Genomic DNA, 23,951 nt, shown 5'->3' with positions numbered 1-23,951 from the left:
TATTAACAGTATGTGTCAAGCAAATATGTAATGTTCCCATAACCCTTTAACTGCTTGCTCTACCAAATGGTTGACCATGTTTTTACTGTTAAAGTCATTTAAAGAATGACTGTTTTAAATAATTGTTTACAGCATTGTTGTTTTACAAGAAAATCAAACATAATTCTGTTGCACTACCACATTTGACTTTGAAAAAAATAAAATAAAAATTGTAAATGAGAATCGGAAATATTTTATGACATACTTTAAAAAATAAAAGATGATTTAGTGTTCAAACATGTTTTATTTAGATTTTTTTTTTTTAATAAATTGGTCTTACACTTTATATTTTTAGATTTTTTATATTATAGGATTCTATATAGATTCTATATGTATTAGGTCTGGTATTTTTACCATAAACTGACATATTAACCATGTGGTAGAGGTTGATATTCTAGAAATTATGGCCTGTGTTGAAAAAAATGCATTGAATGTGTTAACTTGGGACATTAGAATTTAAGAAATGCAATCCAACCTTGTTTTTTCTCTGTGGTGTAGTTAAAGGGTTAACGTTAGTTTATGGTTCCTAATTGACTGTTTTTTAAATAAAAAAGAAATTCAAAAGTCTCTCTAAGTATTTTTATAACTATGTAAAATAACTACAAGGATCTTTTTTTTTTTTTTTAGAAATACAGAAATTCATACAATGCCAAAATCACATATAAAAACACATACAACTGATCAGACAATACCTAAACAATAAAGCATTAAGTATGCAAAAATAAAAATAGGGCTGGACGATTTGGCCTAAAATCAAAATCTTGATTAATTAAACATTTTAACTTGATTACGGTTAATGAACTTTAATTTTTTTGCCCTCAAAGTTCACTGACAGGTTTTGTACAGTAAATATGGTCATATATGACAAGTGAGATATTTTTGAACGAAGGGTGCATTACTTGATTTTAAAATAACTGACACACTCACTATCTGTTACTATTTATTGAACATCAAAGCTGAATGATTGAACTTAAAACACACATTGCCTATAAAAAAAAAATCGAAAATAAACAACTTGCACTTTTAAAAACAAAATAATGACCGCAGAAGTAAAAATCAAGGCTTAACAGAGCAGGGTCAAGTGACTCCACATACGGTAAAGAAAATAACTTAAAAAAAAATGACCTGGAAAAATTAGATTGATTATATGTAGGTTCTGAATGTCAATTTCGATTACTTTTAGATTAATAAACCAGCCCTAGACAAAAGTAAATTATATTAATTACTTCAAACTAATACACACAAGATATGTGTGATTTAAAAAGTAGAATAAAATCACATTGCAAAGACTAACATGTTGAACTTTAAATTAGTCATTTTCAACTTTTGTTTGATGAACAAACAAATAACAAAAAACATGTCCCACTATACAGAATAATCCAGAAAAAAATGTCTTACAATTAAAAAATAGCTTATTTTTTATGTCTTTGAATAAATGCTAAAGTGTGTTTAAAGAGGAGTTTAAAAAATCCTAGACTGTGTTGAAGTGGCTATTATTCTGTGTTTTGTGGAAAAATACCAATGAACGTCCTAACATTACTGTAACGTGACGTGTGTTTACAATTTTTTTACAATAAGGCTGTAGTAGTAAAGCTAATGTATTTACTAACGGAAACAAACAATGAACAATACATTTATAACCGTATTCTTTCAAATTTGTTATCATTAGTTAATAGAAATACAGTTGCCCATAGTGCTTTAACTAAGGTTAACTAGATAATACATTGACATTGATGAACCCTTATTTTGAAGTGAGACCCAAAATAAAGTGATTCATTGACAGAAATGAAGCTCACACTTTTAATGTACAGTTCGTGCTATTAACAAACCATTACCTAAGACTTTAAGCTTAATGAACTACTAATTAGCTGCTTATTAATTATTACAAAGCAAAAACCTCTGAGTGAAATTTGCTCAGTTTAGATAGTATTTGGTCCTTTTCTAAATCGAGTTAAAGTTGCTCAAGCTAATGAGATAATGGAAGGATTAATTAGGTGATGATTAAGCACTGATGATGAACACCTGCTGTTAATAAGCAGAAACACAGAAGAGAAAAACAAAACTACAACTGACTAAAGAGTCACAGCCTCAATATAATACATTGAATCTCTCAAAATCTCAGCAGATCAACTTGATCAAAAAGTAACTCAACAAACAGCAGCTTTACTTATTACCAACTGTTTGCCCTTATTTGAAGAGGGACCAAATACTCTGAACTGTGGAAATTGCTCTACGAGCAATGCACTCTGAATAAAGCTAAAAGAATTTTAAGTAACCCATCTCACGTAGTCTTCCCATCTTACAGACTTTTACCTTCTGGAGGAAGATACAGAACTTTCCGCTGGAAACGGAACAGATATAAGAACTATTTTATTCCAGTGTCAATCAGACTATTAAACACTGAACAATAGTGTTCGTAATTCTTTTGCATGTTGACTTATTCTTTTAAATTGTTATTGTGCTAGAACCTACAGAAGTGCTGTGTGAGTCTACAAAAAATTCCCCTTGAGGGACAATAAAGTATAAAAACAAACAAACAAACAAACAGACAAACAAACAAACAAATTTTCTCAGAGGATTTTGCTGAGTATTAAGATAGCAGACAGGTTTAGTTATTGGGTAGGATTAGGGATGAACAATAAGATCATACTTTATAAGTGCTGATAAACAGTTCATATCTTAATAATAGGCAGGTAATAACCAAAAAGTAAATGGTGTGAATTGATAGATAAACTAAAATGTTACCAAGACTGAACTCAATCACGAGTCCAAATCAGTGGAAATGACAGACACTGGATGTTAATGCAAACTCTGAATCATTAATGTCAAACGTACAAGCCTAAAGCCCATCCTTGAGTCTAAAAACCCAGTTGAAGTCTACAGTGTTCATGTTTAGCCAAAGGCAAGACTTGGGTCAACAGCTTACGTTACAAGCTTGCATTTCCCTCTGAACAGTCTAATCAATAAAGACGGCTGTTCACCGGGATTGTCAGAGTGATCTTACACTGACATGGGATCTGGATGGACGTCACGCCAGCATGCTTTGGTCTCATTCACAAACTAACACTCACTGAAAACTCAACGAGCAAGGAATTTGACTCCTTTTGTGTATTTATGGCCAGATGGATACGTTAGATCTAATCAATAGGCCTCCACTACATGGCATTAAACAGAAGTCAATGAAAAGCTTTTTATATCTTTATTTAATGTGATATAAAACCACTTTAGAGCTATAAATGTATCTAAAGAATTTCTCCACGTTTCGACACAATCTAAAGCACCCCTGAAGATAGCACTAAAAATCGCAGTCACTGCAGTTTTCAGTTACATTGAAAGAGTGTCGAGAGAACCAAAACATGCAGTAAATCTGATGTGTACATTTTTACACTTTCCTCTCTCACACTTTGCGAAGCCATTAAAACACTTCTCTGCCTATTAAAATCAATTTGCTACTAGCCTGTGAAAACAGAACTGTTAGCTGAAAACTGCAACCATTTTTGCAAGTCCCCTGCTCAAACTGTCAATTTATTATTACTAGTATATGGTGGTTCTTCTTCTTTTTCTTCTTCTTCTTATTATTCTTTTTATTATTATATTATTATTAATATTATTAATAGTAGTGTATTACTATTTTATATTATTATTATTATTTGTAGTAGTAGTAGTAGCAGCTGTAATAGTAGTAGTATTTATATGCTATATTGAATAATAATAATAATAATAAACAACAATAATAATAATACTAACAAAATAAATTCATATAAATATAACTACTGAAAAGAAAATTTAGAAATACATAAATTACATTAAAATACATAAATACAAAAAACAATATATATATATATATATATATATATATATATATATATATATATATATATATATATATATATATATATATATATATATAAAGATTAGGCATGGGCCGGTATAAGTTTCTGACGATATGATAACCTTGAATAAAAATATCATGGTGTCACGGTATCACGGTTTTGTGATTACAGCTGTAAAATAATTTCTTTTTAAATTTCTTAGTAAACAAAAAAAAACATTTTTCCCCATTTAACACAATATATTACATTTCTAAAACCTTTATAATATTTTGGAACAGTAAACATGTCAGGCTACATAATTAAAATAAATCGTTGACTTCTACTATCTTTATTAGTTTTAAAAACACAGATTAAAAACACACTTAAAAAAAAACTTTACATATACCATAGAAACAGTATAACAAAATATTTTTTGCAGTTTTAATACCTTGACTTTTCCAAACAGCGGTAAACCTTGAAACTGGTTATCGTCCTATACCTAATATAGATGCATATGAAGAGTTCAGATGCAAAACCAAAAACACCATTTCCGCCAAAAATGAGCTAATGACATTGAGTGAATGCTTCAAGCACGTATTACATGTTCAACAAATAGTTTTGTTTGAAATCATCCTAAATTCCAGCGTCATTAAGCCCATTCAGAAATAACAATTCGTTTGCAAAAGTTGTTAAACGCCACTTGCCTTTAACAGCAAAAGCCGCTATGTCCCGAGAACCAATCAAAAGGCAAGAATCGAATCAGAAATTTTCAATGTAGCAGCGTGCTGATACACCGGCTTTATGAGGCTGTTTTATTCCGCTTTCGATTTTAAAAGATGAAGTCTGATGAACTGCATGAGCCTGTCCGACTGTCAGTGAATGGCAAATGAAAATGTTCCCTACCTTAAACAGTTGGAAGTGTAACATTCATTCATAACGTTTGTTTGAGCAGCAGCGCTACTTTGAATGAGTCCGATTTACTAAAGCTACATTAAACAGCAACTCCATTTCACCAAAGACGAAGTTAAGATGCCGTTCTTTTATCCCGCATGATAAACAAGAGACCAAAAAGAGACCAAGATCTTGAGTATAGTGAGGATAAATAAATGACAGCTTCTGAGAGACATCCTCTTTTTTTGCCCAGTAGGCCTATAGGTACCTTGTGTTTTATTTGCTATTGCAAGCTATGTTTTAAAACTATACATTATTTATATTACTTAAAAATATTTATGTAATGGTCAATGCACAGATATTGATGTTTCACAATATTTTACACTACATTATTTAAATCTAACAAGCTTGTTTACATTGCTCTACTTACATTAAATCCAAATCCCAAATATCATAAATGACAAAAGATTGTTAAGGTTTAATTACTGTCAGTTTTAATGTCATTGATTAATGCACTTGACAGATTTTATTCATTTATTTTTATTCTGCTTAGTTCCTGGTTTATCAGGGGTTACCACAGTGGAATGAACCGCCACTTACTTGACAGATGCATTTTTAATTTTTGGAGGATTGTGTATGTGTTTTATGTTTAGTAAAATTATTACTAATTGCATCTGTAGTGATTTTCAACTAATTACAAAGTCTTATCCCAATAGGTGGATTTAGAGGGTTTTGCATAAAAAGCAGAAGTGGATTTAGCTGGTTTTGACGAAAAAGAAAATTTACCTTGTTAAAAACAAAGAATTGTCTAAAGTGACATTTATGAAAAAAAGCTATTGTATTTACTAGCTAATAACCTTATCATTAGATATAAAATAAAAATTCTGAACCTAACCAGAGGAGCCTGATAGAAAATGCTCATTTGCAAGAAAAGAGGTCTGATGGATTCAGAAGGTTTTGCATCTGAACTCTTCATACATACTGTATATGGGATAATTAGCGTTTAGCTGTGCGTTAAAGGATCACACAACAAGCTAGCCAAGAAAATCTTGGTTGGAAGACTGACTGTTAGACACAAGCAAGATGAATTATTTATGACGTTTTAACAACAGAGAGATGCAAGAATTCCAGACTGCACTGAGATCCAGTGGCAGGTCCTCAGATGGTCTGGCCAATGTAAAGCTGCTCTTGGCGGGGAGCTCTTTGCGGAGCTAACAGTGATTGCCTGGAGCTTGGAGTCTGCATATGCTATAGCAAATTTTTAAAGACGTGCTATATACATAAACTGCTGATTTGACATTAAAATAACTACATTGTCGCTTAAAAAAATCATTTAAATCTTGATTTTGTGGTATAATAGATTTAAAAATTTTGCGGTTTTCCCGTCCGCCATTAACCGTCCTCTTCGGTTTTCTGTTCAGCACATGTGAGATGTGAACTACCAATGATTGAGAGAACCGCATTTATTTCGAACTGTGATCAAAATTGACTGGAACTACCTGTGCGCTTCAAAGAAAATAATGCACACCCTCCAGCCAAACAGAATCAAGAATTTGAACAAACCATAGAATAAATTATAATAACAATAATAATAATAATAATAATAATAATACATATAATAATAATAATAATAATAATAATAATAATAATAATAATAAATATAATAATAACAACAATAATTATAGTAATAAAAATATAATAATAACAATAATAATAATAATAATAATAATAATAATAAATATAATAATAACAATAATAATAATAATAATAATAATAATTAAAAACATAATAATAATAATAATAAATATAATAACAATAATAATAATAATAATAATAACAATAATAATAATATTATTATTATTATTATTATTATTATACAGATGAAAATATTCATATGATACATATTTTGATGTAAGTTGTTAATGCTTCCAGATTTAAAAGATTACCATAACAATGACTGAAGTCACAAAAATTAAAAGGTCCATTAAATGGCACAACATATTTTCAGCAGATAAATTTTTGGTGGCTTAAAATGCGGTGCATCTCTAATATCAACACACTTTTAAATTCCCATTGTTGCACAATTCTGCAATTCTTAAATTAATATAAAGTAAAAAAAGATTAGAGCTTATTATTATTATTTTTATTGCCAGAAATTTTATTGAGATTCAATATAATATAGTTTCATCAGCTCAGCCCTACCTTGCTTTGTTAAACATCATTTGGAAAATATTTGAAAAAGTATTAAAATTTCACAGGAAGGCTAATAATTTTGTCTTCACCGCTACATAACTTAAAAATCTTTACCTAATTGTTGTTAATTTTATTCTTGGTGACAGTGAAAACCTTAACAGTATAATAAGATTAAAATACTAAACCTAACCACTGTAAAACACCTTTAAAACTATAGCCACAATTTCTTATTAACTCATTTGAACTCCTTTCTCTAAAGACTAAGCCTAATTGTATTTAATAGGCTTATGAAGCTGTGGTGAGACTTTCCTCCATGTGTGAGTGCTACTGCTGGTCATCCTGCACTCACAGATCTGTAACCACAATCACTATTATGCACTCGTACAACACACTTAACACCAATACGGTCAAGAGGTGCTGCCACTGCAAACCATCTACAACATGCTGTTTGAATTAAAGCACCAGCTTAATGGCAAATAAGCAATTAATGAGCACTCAAATCACTCAAGCCACCTCTAATACTGTATGTCTTCTCATACAAACTGAGCCAGAGGACGCATCGAAATGGACTCTGCAGCATCTTAAGAAAATGCACTAGAGGCAAAAACATTTTTTCTAGTGCTGTCAATCGATAAAAAAAAATGTAACTAATTAATCGCACTTTTAAAAAAAAATCACATTTAAAAGACTAAAACTTGTAATTTTGGCTATTCGAGTGTAAAATTAATGTAAACGCAAGACAACTACTGTTTGAATTCAAAATATAACTTATTATTAGAATTTTTGTTTAACTTGTAACACAGATTTCTTCATGTAAACAACATACCCACAATAAACCATCAAGATCCTGGCCTGACAGCCATATTTATTACAGAAATTAAAACACAGGCATGTTAATGCCATTTGAATTTCACAACAATCAATGCCAATAAAGAAAAAAAATACAGACATTGCAGATATGGAAAATTATTATAATAATAATAAAGTATTGAAAATCTGTGCACGCCCTTGAATAGGTTTACCAACTCCCATTCTATAAAAGCACAAAAGCCATATTTAGGAAATAACGAGAGTTGACAAATTAAAAAGCTACATTTTAAAATTTTTTATTTTTTAATAAAATTATAATCCACACTGGAAATGTGTGTGCCTGTGTGTTTTGAGGGGGCATAATAAATAATGAACATAACAAAAACTGCCTGCTGACGCACACAGTTAATGTTGATTAATAAAATAAAGATAAATAATGAAAGCAATGTGTCAGAGACCCTAATTTTTTTTTTAACTCAACAATGAAACATCAAACGATGCTAAAAGATTTTGCATTGTCAATCAAATGAACTTAATTAAAAAATGCAACAAATATTTGTTTGGGCAGAACTACAAAACTAAATGTAAAAAAGTTGCTTAAGTTGCACACTAGTTTGGTCATGTATAAATATCATTATATTAACCATATATTAGAGGAATTATTATTTCCATATATTATAACATATATTGTATAAATATTATTGTCACTATAAGCCTACATCATGCTGACGATCAAAAACACAATGTCATGACATCTCATGCGATTGTCTTCTGACCGAGTGCATCTTAAAATACATGACTGACACCCCTCATAGAAATTGAGCAGCAGACATTCTTTATAATTTGTAAAATAAAGACCTCCAGGTTCAGGAAACAGCAGGAGGAAGTTGCCGCAGCCGTGGTGCAGATTAAAAGTTAAAGTATATTTATATGGACAGATAGGTAACTAGATAGAATAGACAGGAATATATTGATCTGTGCCCCGCTCCAGAGTGTAGTCGCGAAAGTCTGCTCTCCCGCGGGGCGGACCCGCGCTTGAGAAACAGGCGTGACCCTCGGCTATTTTGGCAAATACACACCTAGGTTACACAGAGCCCAACATGGAAGGTTGTGATTGGGTCAGCCCAATGTCAACAAAGAAAAGAACCAATGGGCTGCAGGTTATGTTACACAGCCTGTCTGTCCGGAAAAGAAACATTACTTTGAGCGTGACAGCTCACACAGCACCGTCAATCACTGAGGCAGAAAAACATGACAGTCTGCTGAGTGTTTTATGGGCCGATCAGATCATAAGAAGATGATCAGCCCGGCCCAAAAAGTACGTCGAAACAGCGGGAAACTGCCCGGCGTCTGCCCCTGACCACAACAGGGAAAAAAAATAATAATAAAAAAAAAATGCGTTAATTGCGTAAATTTTTTTAAACGCGTTAATTATTTCAAATTAATCGCATGCGTTAACGTGTTAATTTTGACAGCGCTAATTTTTTCACTCGGTCATACTTTCACCGTTTCAAATCCTATTGTACCGTATCACATATGGGTAACACTTCAGTTTAGGTCACAATTTATACTACAGACTAATTTCACATGGCTGTCATTTTAAACAGCGAATTCCAGGCTGTGGTGGGAAGAAACTCGGAAGTATCACCGAGGAATGTTGTGTACCTGGCTGTATATCTTATCAGCGAAGAGAAAGTGACACAAATTTATACTTTCAAGGCCTTCTGAGTAACACGAAGGTCCGTTCTGAATGAATAATGAAAATAAAAAGGGATATCGGACCTTATTTTCAACTAAGTTGAGGGAAAATGGCACTACTTAGCTATTGTTTTTTTTTTTCTCAAACACACGTTACAGATGCAATTTATCAAACTCAAGTTAATAAACTTATTCTTTCACTATATTAGACTTTTTAAGACACAAAATTTCAGTACTGAAATAAAAAAAAAACATTTAAACCACTGTTGATGGTATTCTTAAACGGGCTGATTTGCCATTGTGTTCACATGCTCAACAGAAATGACTGTGATTGGCTGTAAAGGTCATCAGTTCATCCACCGCACTTCACAATGTTTACCGAGTGCAAACACAGATTAGCGATCCGCTTGATGAATCGACTGATCTTCGCGGCTTTAAAAACGCTCCAGTGTTTGTGTATCTGTGTTTGCAATCGGTGAAGAGCAGTGAACTGGTGACCTTTACGGCCAATCACAGTTAGTTCTGTTAAGCACTGGTGAATACTATGACAAATCAGCTGTTTAATAACATGCTCAGTGGCGCGTAAATGTAAGCGGGAAATAGACGTTTTAAAAACTTTAGTACCGGGACAAAACTATTACAGACAACACAAGGGTGTGCTACAGAGGACTGTATTGTTTTAATCGCTTACCGTGTCACATAGGCTGAAGCAGGGAAGTGCCCCCACAGTGTTTACCTGGTGCCATTAACTGAAGCCTAGGAGGACACTTGGGGAAATGCATGCATGCACGCTTAAATGCATTGCATTTAATGTGTTTTAAATATAAATTCCCCTTTATTTAGTTAAAATTAAATAATGTTAATTTTTTTCTTGTTGACAGCGAAAACCTTAACAGTATAATAAGATTAAAATACTAAACCTAACCACTGTAAAACACTTTTAAAACTATAGCCACAATTTCTTATTAATTCATTTGAACTCCTTTCTCTAAAGATTAAGCCTAATTGTATTTGACAGGCTTGTGAAGCTGTGAAACCTTTTAATGTAGACATTGAGAACCCCTGCTAAAGTTGGCTCATTTTTGTTCACCTGCAGTGTCTTGCCTTAAACGGGGAAGCGAAGTGTTCAGTGCTGTTGCCATGATTCATTGTGGAGATCGTCTCCTACACACACGCAGCCCACAGATCTTTCTCTCCTCCACCTCCCCCGGCCAGCACTGAGAAACAGTCGGCTCCCTCAAGAAGAAACGCTCATCTGCTGCAACCTTGCTGGAGTCATAAATTACCCCAGGAAGGAGGATCCCTCTTTTTTATGTCAGCTCAACTAATAAGGTTAATGAGCAGGGTCATGGAGGGTGATCGGGTGGCTATTATGATGATGATTGATGAAGCCAGGGCCACCTCCTCTGCTGTTTACCCAAGAGCCAGTGCTCCACCTGCCCATCGTACCCGTTGAAAGAGATGGCGTCATGCAAAAGCTCCATGTTCAACACATATGAGAAATAAATAAACAAGGGCTGCCACATGATGAAATGTCCTTGCTTGACGATCGCTATGGCAACACCATGGCAACAGCTGAAGCTGCAGTGAGATCTGCGAGGCTTTGCATGCTCCCAGGAAGATGCAGATCCACGAATCTTACACTGCTTCTCTGGAACAACCAAGTCATTTTGTTATTTTTTAGCTTTAAATTAGGATTGTTCGAGGGTTCGTTTGTGCCATTTCCAACAGTTCTTTTAATAAGAATTGAGATGTAATTTAAAGAAAAGGTTAATATATATATATATATATATATATATATATATATATATATATATATAGTCCCCTAAAAAAACAATAGCCAATTATTTCTTAGCTTGAAGATAGTTTGAAATACCTAAATAACCTTTTTCTTTTTAAAATAGTTAATAGTTTAGCAGTAAAATGGTTGCATAGATGCTAAATGTTAATCAATAAACTATAAATGATTCATTTGATCAGAACCAAAAACAAATCATAATAATAATAGTGCTCATTCGCTTAGAATTCACAGAAGCCATATTTAAAGACTGAAAGGGCACCTATGATGAATATTTTTGAAGCTGTTTGGACAGAAGTGTGTGTAGGCATAGTGTGTCCACAGTCATATTGGGTTGATATAAAGACAATAAGTCTCTTCTTTTAATTTCCTGACGTTAAAATAGGATCCAAATTCCTCCCATTTTGAGGCCAATCGCAACAAGACATAGGAGTGCGCGTTCCCTGCCCAACGAATTGATAGACAGTATTAATATGTCTCCATAGTAATGCGTATAATCATATCAACAAGACAGGACATGTGCAAAGCAACTGAGATAAAAAGATCTGTGTAACTCTCTGTGATCATCAATCATCATCAAATGTGATCAAGAATGAGTTTTACAAGTTTAAAACGTTTTTAAAACAGTGCATGTTTGTAATGAATTACAGCGATTTTAATGCCTTTATTACCACAGCCGCTTGTCAGTACAATTATAAAAGAAGAGGCTTCAATCCCGGATTGTAGACATTAAATCAGGTTGTTTTTGTACATTAACATAACGGATATCCATACAGCAGTGGATATTAACCTGTATCCTGTCACATTTGCGTGCAAAAACAGTGCAAAGTAAAACGTAAGCACTAATGTGTCCGCTGTGTGTGTACGTGAACTTTGTAATGACATAGTGTGTGAGTCATTGTTGCACATCCACAAGACATACATCGAATTATAATCATTGGGAAAGATCTTACTGTAGTATTTCTCACAAACATTGCATGAGATCTGCTTCCTTCATTTCTGTCACTGTGCTGTTTATCAGACACAGCCGAGACAGAGATTAAGGCACACTCCGACAGGCAAGTGTGAACAGTGAGCGGGGAGAACTAGCATTAACAGGCAACAAAAAAAGCTACATTGTGTTCAGAGCAGAAAATGCCAATATTCCTAAAGATGAAATAAATAATCTGATGGGTGTTTTGAGCTGTAACTCTTTAACCTAAGGACAAACAATTGGCTTTTATGATATATAATTTGGAACAGAACTCACTGAAGATCTACCATTAAAGCAAAAACCACACAAGCACATGATGAGCAGTTGCACCCATTTTTTTATGTGGGAAAAAAAAACAACTTTTTTTTTACATGAAATTGTTCCAAAACCACACGTTTTTTTTAACACTCATGCTTTTACTGTAAGGAAAACCATGTTGTTTGCTGGTCTGAATGTGATCATTTGTGTACATGATGACAATATTTCAGCTGACAACTCGTGAAGAGCTTATTTACTGTATGTAAAAGAGTCAAAACAGCAGTAGGAATTCCACCGTCACATACGTAAACAAAACTGCTTTAAGAAGAAACACCTGCAATAAACTATAATGACCGAAGAAACCACTATGATAAGAAATAAACAGGTAAGGTTTACCATTCTAGCATTTTTTTATTTTTTATTTAGAAGTCTTTGGTTCATAAGTCAGTCATGTGTGATGCCGAACTACAATTGTTCAGAAGTGGACTGAGACTTATATTTTCACTAGGCTCGTTCTTATTGTTTGGTGCACGCCGAGGTTCAAATGGCAGCATTCACACTTATTCAAATGATCAAAGCAATCAACACAAAGAGATTGTTGTAACTTAACAAAACCTGCCAAGTGTGAACACCCATTTGAATTCCAATTAGGTTGGGTATGTCAAAACATGGCAAAGATAAGAGATTGGTTAAAATGTACTTCCTAATGTCCCCTGTGCCAAACACACATAGAGGTACATAAGCAAATAACTGGGGGGCTTTAGATTTTAGCAAGTGAATGGTTTCATACATACTGTACAACAGTGGCTCTCAAAATATTGTTTAATAACACTAATAATGATAATAATAATTAGGCTAATGTCTATTAGCAAAATACATACACATATACTGTATATTTTATTATCTGGAGAAACACCATGTACTGTAGTATACTAACAAAAAGCTTTAATCTAGTCTTTATTTTCTTTTTCATTTGTGAATTCTCAAGAGTGCAGAATTCAGCCACCAAACACACATACATCTGTAAACCAATTTGATCGGCCCTTGGTTCAACAGAAAAGTGTGTGATTGGTTATAATAATCAGCGCAGTCTTTGTTTCTCTTTCAACATTCTTAAACGCGATGTAATAAATTCCCAATATTTCACAACAAGTTACTGTAATTTTTCATATTAAATTACATTAGTGTCAGGATTTAACTGTTAAATTTTACATATTCAGAAGTTTATTGTAAAATGAAGACAGGCATCATGATTACAGCAATCTTTTGCATGTTCGTTATAGGAATTCAAACCCTATTAATAATTATTCAACACAGAAATTAATACACATTCATTTCTATCCTAGTACAGGCACTTTTTTCAAATTTAAAAATATTTACAGAATTATTATTCTTATTATGATGATGATGATGATGAAGCTCATCACAGTAATTTACTGTGAATTTACATTCAAAACCTTACTGTGAAAAGTAAGGCAATTATTAGCCAGTACTTTACTGTAAATTTAAGGACAAATATTTTACAGAGCAGGCTTGCTCATATGAACTAAAGAAGAGCATTTCAAATTTGAAGATTAGGATTCATAAAAGACAGCTTAGGCTGTTTACTTTCTTTTTATTACTGCTGATTTCCCACAGCTCCATACAGTATATCTGAACCTCAATTGCTTACAATACATTTTCTTATATATATACAAGTACCCACCAATAAATCAGTAAAGTGGTCAAAAGTGGACAAAAGAACTTTCTACCAGCACAAAAAAACAATACATAAGTCACTAACAAAATATGCAAATATATAAAACATTTTTTTTTACACTGATTATGTAAAAACTTATGTGCTGCTAATATTTATTTAATGCAAATATATATATATATATATATATATATATATATATATATATATATATATATATATATAGAGAGAGAGAGAGAGAGAGAGAGAGAGAGAGAGTGAGAGAGAGAGAGTGAGAGAGAGAGAGAGAGAGAGAGAGAGAGAGAGAGAGAGAGAGAGAGAGAGAGAGAGAGAGAGAGAAGGAGAAAGAGTGAGTGGAATCAGTCTTTGCAATGCCTATGTATGCACACATATACAGTACTATGGAACCATTACACGAGATCCACAATGGTCAAAGAGTCCGTAAAATTACTTTAACACACTTTCTTTTCAATGACTGCTTCAAAACCCATTGAATGAAAAAACGCAGCCCAGACATGTAAGAAAAGCAAAAAAAACGCATGATCTAAAGAAAATACTATGTCTTTAGATGCTATTCTCTTCCAGTCTCACTCAAGCTTTTGTGCAAAAAAAGATAAACTACTTGGCCTTTTCTTCCAGTAAAATAATTTCCCTCTTTCAGTGTAGGATGAGATTCATGCTCATAAATAATTTTTGAAGTAAACCACAGATCTCCATGTATTTGTGTTCTCATTAAGTAGATCCATGACTTCAAATAGTCCATAAATCTAGCAGCCAACGGCTTCAGTTTACCTTGGAGTCTTTGCAACAGTTTTCTCCATTTCACTGAGATCAAGGTGAAGCTAAATTTCTTTATTATATTACAGGAAAGTATTTGTCACATTCAGCTGTGACATATAAATATGGTTAACACTGACTGAAGATGCCATATATCATGCAAACAGCAAATAAACCAAACAGACAACTTCTAGTCTGACCTTTTTGTAATTTAAAGCAAGGTAAGCAAAATAAAATGTATTAAATTATACCACGATAAAATATTAGACAAATCACTGCCTGTCAACTTTCAGCTAGGTTTTTAAAAGTACAAGTCACCCAAAAATGAAAGTTATTATTGTCAATTATGTCATTGTTTACCCTCCAAAACTATGCGCCATTTCAACCATGAAACAAAAATGTCAATTTATAAACAATATCCTGGCATGCCAAGACATAAACAAACAGAAGTGAAGCTTCGAATTTACCAAAAAAGCAAGCACCCTCAAGCATTCAACTCACTAATTCAATAATTTGGTCACAGCAGTTAAGGAGCCACTGGAGGGAAAGATTATTATTCAATAATCAATAACAAACTTTTCATTTTGGTCTGAAGTTGTAAGAGCATGGGTATTTAACTCTCTGTGGTCAGAGGATATTGTATTATTGTATATAATTGTATTATTTTTGAATTTATAAGTTTGTTTGGTGACTAAAATATTATTTTAATAAATATATCTGTTTAATAAATCTGTTTTGTTTAAATGCACCTAAATACAATCCCTATATTTACTGTGAAATGGATAAAAATACTAATTTTCAAAATGGGGTGTACTTAATTATGATCAGCACTGTACTTTTTATAAATGGCTGACTGAAATGGTTGCAGCTCTTAAGCTTAAAATAATTCATTTTGCTAGGGCAGATGTTTCTTAAAATTTTGTAAAAATCTGGGACCTCTTTCTTGGTTATCTTTTGATTGAAAGATTGAAGAGTTGAAAGTGGGGCACTTATGATTCATGGACATTTTTACTCTTACTTTTCCACTCCAATTTCAATGTTTTGAGTTTGACCAAGTAAAACTTGATGGTGTATATAATGTAATCCATATGGTGCATGTGTTTTTATTATTATTATTATTATTATTATTATTGTCTCATTTGTATCATAGATTGTATAAATGTTTCTGTTCTGTTTGTGCTTATAAAAAACGGTAATAAAATATTTTTTAAAAACTGTCTGTGGTCACAAGAGATATTAACCCCCTTTTTAAGTCACTGCAAAAGAAACTCAAAACTCTCTGTCTATTTTTGCCATACAGATAAGTGCTGTGCATATTTAAAACTAGAAATGTCCATATCTGATCATGTGATTGGAAATTGGGCCCGATCACGCGGTTTCAAACCTCGGACCCTACCTCCCGATCAGGATTCGAATATACCTGTATACAGTATATCATTTTAAACACATCTATAGTTATGCAGTGGCACAGAGTTAGACCTCTTTCTTGACTTCACACAGAAACAGCAACATGTGCGGCATCACATCTCTTTGTTGCAGAGACGCTATTGGTTAAATGTCAGCAAAGCAGAACACGGAAACAGGTTGAAGCGGAAACTGCGAGTATGTCTGCTATCTGGAGGTATTATAAAGTTGATGACAAAAGCATTGCCATAGCAAACCATGATATGTGTAAACCTGGGATTGCCTGCTGGGTATTTTAGGTTGAGGTGATATTTGATTTAGATTTTTTTGTATATTTACTGTTGTACTAAAGTCCACAAGTGAAGAATTTATATAATTTATTACTTGACAGTTCAAGCTACCTCACAGTAGTGCTCTGTTTGTTAACTAAGGTGAATTAAATAAAAAAAAGGAACATCCTGATTATTCGCTCTTCTTTATTCTTGTTTATGTATTGGATCGAGTTTCGGTATCGGTAGATACTCAAAATCAAATGACATGGACTCGGACTTAAGGGCAAAAAAACCTGATCGTGACATGCCTGTTTAAAACGGTAAAGTGTTTTTATCATTTTCATGCACCCATAATAAAAACGAAATGTTGTGTGTGTGTGTGTGTGTGTGTGTGTGTGAGATATAATACATTTTAAAATAATGTACGTCTACCGTCATGCTGTCTTCATTAAAATTCAATGTGAAATGCATCAGAAAATGAACTGTGACATATGAATACTTCTCACACGAACCTGAAACAACGTCTGCTAAAAGATTAGAATGTCTGCATTTCAACGATGAAAGTCAACTGTAAAATAAATATTCTCAGTTTATTTAATAAGTACAAAAGCAAGGAGAGGCAGGATTAGTTTAGAAGCTCTAATCTTGACTCACAGTTAAATCACAAAGTCAACAAGTTCTCAAAACTACTACAGATGAACCACAAATGTGTTTAGAAACAGACAAGGGAGTTAAAACTACAACGGCAGCAACAATACATTCCTAAAAAGTTTCAAGTGTTCATAATGCCAGATTTGGTAAGGTGCATTGGGTTGCATCACAAATCCATGGTATCTGTATCTTCTCTGCATATACTTCCTTTATATCACTTCATATCCAATTTGGGATATGTTCGGATGGTGCTTACTGTCCATGACCACATGCATCTGACAGTTAGCCAACACACAGATCCTACTGTAAATTATGAGCTGAAAGTTTAAAGCACTCCAAATATTTCCAGACTACTGTATATCACTTTGTGAAAGCACAATTATGTAGTTATCCTTGGCGAGAATTGCCGGTTTGGCCTTTTGAAAACATTCATGAAAAAGAGATGAAGTTATCACAGTGTGGTAACAGAGTCAATGGCAGGAATAAAAGGACTGGCTGCAAAAGCCCTTTGTTGCAGCTTTTATTTGTCCTGCTTTCATTCCAGGGCATGACCCCGCTGTGAAACAATGAGCGACCATTTGTCCTTGGGATCAGAACCAGTCTACAGTAGCTGACAGACTGCTTTATTTTTTTGGTCTGCCCCCTTAGGTCACTTCTGGCCGAAATGAAGAACCTGAACCACTTTGACTTGACCACATATGATTAGATCCAAGAGTACCATCATTCACCAACTGAGTGCTTTCCTCTACCTATGGGAAGAAGACACTTCAGCTGTCCAATATGATTATGTATTGTAACTCTTAATTAAATGGGCCTTCACTGTATAGTTTACAAGAAGCAAATATAATTAATTGAACACCTAAGTAGCTTTATCTGTAAGCATGCCATTGTGTGTGCTAGCCATAAAAATGTAATAGCGTGTTTTGACAAAATTATAGAGACTGCAAACAAAGGACTTTTATGAATTGGTTAAGCATTGAAAGCTTTGTCACTCCGAACAAGCTTCAAATAACCCAAAAAAACTAGATATATGCTGATATTGAATAAGTTTAATATTTCGTGATAATTAACATGCACAATATTGATATTGTGTGCACTTGAAACCACTGAGAAGCAAAAAAAACTGACATTGTATTTGCAGCGGTGTTCATCACCGCACTAAATGCTTGGAGACTGAACTGGTTACCTTAATAGTAAACAATTTCACATCTGGCCTGCTACATGCTGAAATACCAATTTAACATTCTGTGGCTATTTAAAAGGCACTTGTAAGTTAATACTCAGTTAATTAAGTTCACAACAAAAACTACAAAAGCTTATATTAATATTAGCTGATTTTTATCTTGGGGCATCACGGTGGTGCAGTGGGTAGCATGATCGCCTCACAGCAAGAAGGTCGCTGGTTTGAGCCCCAGCTGGGCCCGTTGACATTTCTGTGTGGAGTTTGCGTGCTATCCCTGTGTTGGCGTGGGTTTCCTCTGGGTGCTCCGGTTTACCCCACAGTCCAAAGGCATGCAGATATAGGTGAATTGAATAAGCTAAATTTGCCGTAGTGCATGTGTGTGAATGTGAGAGGGTATGGTTGTTTCCCAGCTTTGGGTTTCAGCTGGAAGTCTGTGTTTTTTTCCTCAGTGGTGACCCCTGATTAATAAAAGGACTAAGCCAAAAAATGAATGAATGCATGATTTTTATCTCTTAGTTAATTTCCATTACTATGGTAAAATGGTTGTAATCGTTTTATGAAATGGAGTTTTAATAAAATGATGCTGTCCTTAAACTAATATCAATCCTTTTGCAGTTTAGTAGACTTTTGATTACTCTGAACTTGTACACAAAGCAATACACTATGTACTTTTGTCATTATCCATTTTAAAGTAGCTCATGTCAACATTGTGATAATACCGTATATCGTGATAAATGATTCAGCAATTCATCACAACAACAAAATCTGATACCATTATTAGACTACAACACACCACTTTTTTCTACTGAAAGGACAGAATATAGAAACTTGCCTTTTAGGAAACCAAATCTACATTTCCAGTCAACACCTCTGCAGGTAATGTATCACGATATGCTATTCCCTTCGCAAACAGTGAAAGGACAAACTAAGCAAATATGTGGTGCATGCAATTCTGAAAGGATTAGGATGTGTTGAAAAACACAGAAGCTTCGCTTCAATCAGCTCGACCATGAACGGCTAAATCATGCATTCCTGAAAGTTCAACTAGTTAGGTTTCCCCACTCTTGGCTCAAGTGCACGCACATCCCATTCAGCAGGTGTGAAGAGGAAAAGAGTTACCTGGGTCGCTCCTGCTGTGATGCAGTCGCTGAAGGCACCGCGTCTGGTGAAGAAGGCCAGAAGCTGCTGCCAGCGAGAGGAAGACGAAGGCAGTTCCTCACTGGAGCTCCGCTTGGCCCACTGCCTCTGTTTGGACCCCGGGGTGGCATGGCCGGATGCAGTGTTGGCCCGACCGCCTCGAGGGTACAGCGTGTTGTTCCCGAAGATGTAGTTCATCACAGCCCTTGGGAACAGGACAAAGCAGCAACAGCTGTCAAGTGCCGAGGCAGTTCAGAAAGTGGAAGTGTGGCAGTAGAGGGAGGGTGCACCTGGATGAGGTTACAGCATCCTCTCAGAGATCCCACCACAAAACAATGAAAGTGTGAAGTCGGAGCCGACAGCCCAAAATCCATCCGTAAGCCAACTCCAAACCTTCCTGTCCTCACCAGCTGGGAGATCAAGTGTGCATCAGCCTCATGCTGGAAGGTGGAGTGGGCAGCGAGAAGGGAGGAGGTGATCGCGCTGCTGCCCACGAGCGCTGCTGTGACTCCAGCTCCAGACAAGCTGAGACCTGAGAGAGGATCAATGAAGGACCGTGGAGCTCTCTGTGCATGGGGGAGAACCTAAGAGCCTGGAGAAGCAGGAAATGGCTTCAATTAACTGGCAAGTGTTGCAGCGGAAAGCCCACAGTTCTCCTGGGATTCTTAATCTAAATGGACTGGGGCTACAAGATCATCCACAAGCAGGTATCAATCACATTGCTTTCTTAAAAGCAAAACAAAGCCTTGCAATGCGCATTAAATATAGATGCTGGCATTCAGGGTGGTACCCTGACGAAAAAGAAATGATTGGTGTTGTCGTAGTCCTTTTCTTCCTAGGCATGGCCACACTCAGAGGACTCCAGCTCTCCGGCTGATCATTAGAGCTAGCCGAGCCACAGAAACTATTTCAGCCAAGCTATTGATTTTTCCCTCCTCCTTGCACTTTAGGCTAAAAGCTTCATTGTCGGAAAAGATACGATTACCTAATGATTATAAAACTTTGTGCTAGCAAACATACTCACGGCTCCGAATGGGAGAGCGAGGCATAGATCCAGTGAGATTAAGAGGTAAAGGTAAATCCAGAAAGCAAGCATGCGCTGCACGTTCAGAAGAAGATGAGGATTCCATGCTGTCTGGATGCTCCTTCTGACACAGATCGGTTTTCACACGCTCGCTGCAGTCTCTTTCCACACACATATGATTCAGTGAGGGGGAGACAAAAGGCTGTGCCTTCACAGGCAGAAAAAAAAGAGAAAGCGATTTCAAAAATAACCTCTTCTTTGTTAATAAGACTAGAATTCCTGCAGATCTCCACCACAGCAACGCTCCACAATCAAACCTATTGACGGCGACTCTGTTCCGTTAAAAACTATCCAAGGTGTGCCACAGGTGTCAAATGAGGTAACAGACATTGTCACAGCTTGTGCTTCTATTCCCCCAGGACCAAAACCATGGCAACAGCTTCCACATCAAATAAAGCAAGCAACCCCACAGAGCCCAAGCCCTGCCTTCTCCTCCACCTAAAGAGCTTATATTCACAGGGCTTTAATAGAATTTAAAGAACCACATGCAATGGGCCTATTACCGCACAGCATCTGATCCAAGATACTGGCAAACGTCTTCAGCGATCCTGGCAATTTTCAAATTAGCACAAGCAAGAAGGGAATCAAACAAACAAGCAAAACCGTGATGACCTTTTGTGGTTGAGGGTAAAAAAAAGCTGACCGAATAAAAAGAACTGCTTATAGTAAAAGAGTAAGACATCAACTATTTGACATTTTTATATAAAGATTAAAAGGGACACACATTTAATCATAACACTGTATTAAAACGCTGTAACAAATGTATTTCTTTAGAAAAAAATCTATATAACCCAGCAACGACGCATTGTATACACACAGATTACAGTCTTAAGACAGTGCCCCAAGACATGCTTGCTAGCATTCTCATTTTAATTTGACCTTCTAAATGTTAAGGTGTATTAATAATTCACCAGCAATTAAATTAAAACATTGATTTATTTTTCATGAGTGTTGCTGTAGACCCCTCACCATGGCTTACCGATTTAAGGGACACCTGTAAAACCCAGACCCCCATTGTCATAGCTGCTTAAGACTCTATACTCGTACAGTGGTAAATGACACTGAGCTTCATGGTGCTCCAGATCTGATTGTTCTCTGATTCCATACAAGTGCCCAAAATCAACATCAGGACTTGGCAATTTGTAAGTCTGTAAACATTTTCTAAGCCTTACTACAACACTGATCACTTTCACTCTAGACACATAATTCACTACTGACGGGTCACCGCCCTAAATTGGGTCACAGGTGTGCAGGGACAAACATTGTTGAATGCAAAAGAGAAATAAGCAGCAATAATCAATCATAGCTATGAGGACAAATCAATTAAGCTAAATTAGTAAATAAGGAAATAAATTCCATATTCCTAAAATCAATTTCTCCAAGTCTATTTAAGCATTTTAAAATAAGTTCATCTGTTCGACTTAGGTAAAATAGACCAATTCAACATGGATACTCTTTAATGAGTACACAAACATATAAATCCAATAATCATTTTTGTAATACAGTGGTCCCTCACCATAATAATGCGATTCACCTTTCATGGTCTAGCCGTTTTGCAGATTTCTTTGTGTAATTTGACATGCTTTTCACAGCCCATTGTACTCTGCACCCTGATTAGCACATTGTGTCCTGCGACCTGATTGGTTGTAGACCAGTCAAATAATCTCCTCCGTGCCGTGTATCCTGTACAGTACAGAATGTATTCAGCTTGCCATGTTGACATAAATATTTGATTGCTAGCAGTGTGACTCTAAAGTGCTGTACTCTATGTTTGCAAGTTTTTTCCCCAACAAACTGTATAATGTCGACGAAACGTCAACGGCACCCGCGGTAGCTTACAAAAGGCAGAGGAAGATGCTAACGCACGAAAAGTTGGACATGCTAAAGGATGGTAGAAGTTACGCGAGTGTTTAAACGAGAGAGAAAAGTGTAAAAATGTTAATGCCTATCTGACAGGGTTGGGCGATGTCGACCAATTTGGCATCGCACTAATGTGAAACATCGTGATGGACGGTGGCATCGTCGTCATAGGCGTCGATGAATTAATTATTCATGAACAATTCATTAATTCATAACGAATTAAATATTTGTAGCCTACCGTTTCAACTACCTGACCCGCATGGTCTTTGTTTTACCCATAACCAAATCATAAATAAAGATAAGTTACACACAAATCACCACGTGTCAATCACTTTTTTCCACAGGACTCTTGAATGAATAGGTAGGGTGATCTCTTTTGTTATAACGGTGTTGATAAACTTGGTTGGTAAAAAAGGTGCACAAACAACAGCAACCAACCAACAGTATCTCAGGTTTTCACTAAAATTACTAAGTACAAGTGTGACAGTGAAAGACTGAAACAGTGTACTGACGTTATGACATTACCTGATAGATTCAAAAGACCGAAGAGTCATTAGATAGAGACAAGATTAATGAAATATTTGGTTTAACAACTATAGTGAAACACGATCCAGCGTACAGCCTTGATAAACTGTCCGACGTGCTCTGCTCAAAGCATCCACTGAGCTGGAGCTCAGACGAGCATTACAGTGTGAGTGTGTGTGTGGTCACGTGATGTGCGTTTTCCGCAAGTGTTACTCGTGTAGTGTAGACGTAGGGGTGTTCAGAAATGCTAGATGAAACACCAGTGTAGATGCGGATCGTTTTCTTTCTAAAATGCCATTTTAAAACTCAGCTTTATTAGTGTAAATGAGGCCTGAGTGTGTCATTTTTTGCAAACAGGTTTGCAAAAGGGGTCATGCGGAGGACCGCGATGCCGGCTCATCATCTTGACGTCTATTTGCCATCGGCAAGGGATGATGGCATCATCTATGGACCCAGCCCTACTATCTGAGAAAATAGTGTAGTGAGGGGTTTTACAGCCTTAAAACATCTATGATAATGTTAAAAACTAAAATGGACTACTTCATGGATTTCACTTATTGCGGGCTATTTTTAGAACGTAACTCCCGTGATTTACAAGAAACCACTTAATTAATTAAAGTATCATAATAAAAAATATGAATGAAAAGGTATTATTAACATTGTATTATTTACATTGTACTATATTGTATTATTAAATACAAGTCAATAAAGCATTTTTTTTGCTGTGCAGAAATGCAAGCACGTTTCTAAAAATGCTCAGCTGTGAGCATTTCTTCAGTCGGTTGCTATGTAACAGAGTGTCCCTGCACTACCATTACAAGTTGAAAGTCTTCAGCAGATTATTTGTTGACAGCTGAATGGTATTGTCCCACCCCTCCCCCACTGTGCTC

General features: G+C 35.1%; 1 protein-coding gene across 42 annotated transcripts in view; it reads right to left on the bottom strand.

The window, feature by feature from the left end:
* The window catches only part of dlg1a (discs large MAGUK scaffold protein 1a), a 220,470-nt gene that overhangs the window by 94,721 nt on the left and 101,798 nt on the right, over window positions 1–23,951 (bottom strand). For 3 of the 42 annotated variants that reach the window (XM_087254873.1, XM_087254875.1, XM_087254880.1), the window contains exons 1-2: window positions 20,617–20,793; window positions 19,575–20,184 (exon numbers count right to left, since the gene is read on the bottom strand). In XM_087254873.1, the coding sequence (XP_087110999.1) occupies window positions 19,575–19,790 (216 nt within the window). In that variant the 5' untranslated portion in view covers window positions 19,791–20,184; window positions 20,617–20,793. 42 annotated transcript variants of the gene reach the window in all.

This window comes from Danio rerio, chromosome 6 (genome assembly GCF_052040795.2).
Source record: "Danio rerio strain M-AB ecotype USA chromosome 6, GRCz13ab, whole genome shotgun sequence".
Taxonomy (NCBI): domain Eukaryota; kingdom Metazoa; phylum Chordata; class Actinopteri; order Cypriniformes; family Danionidae; genus Danio; species Danio rerio.
This window is presented reverse-complemented; position numbering and strand designations above follow the sequence as displayed.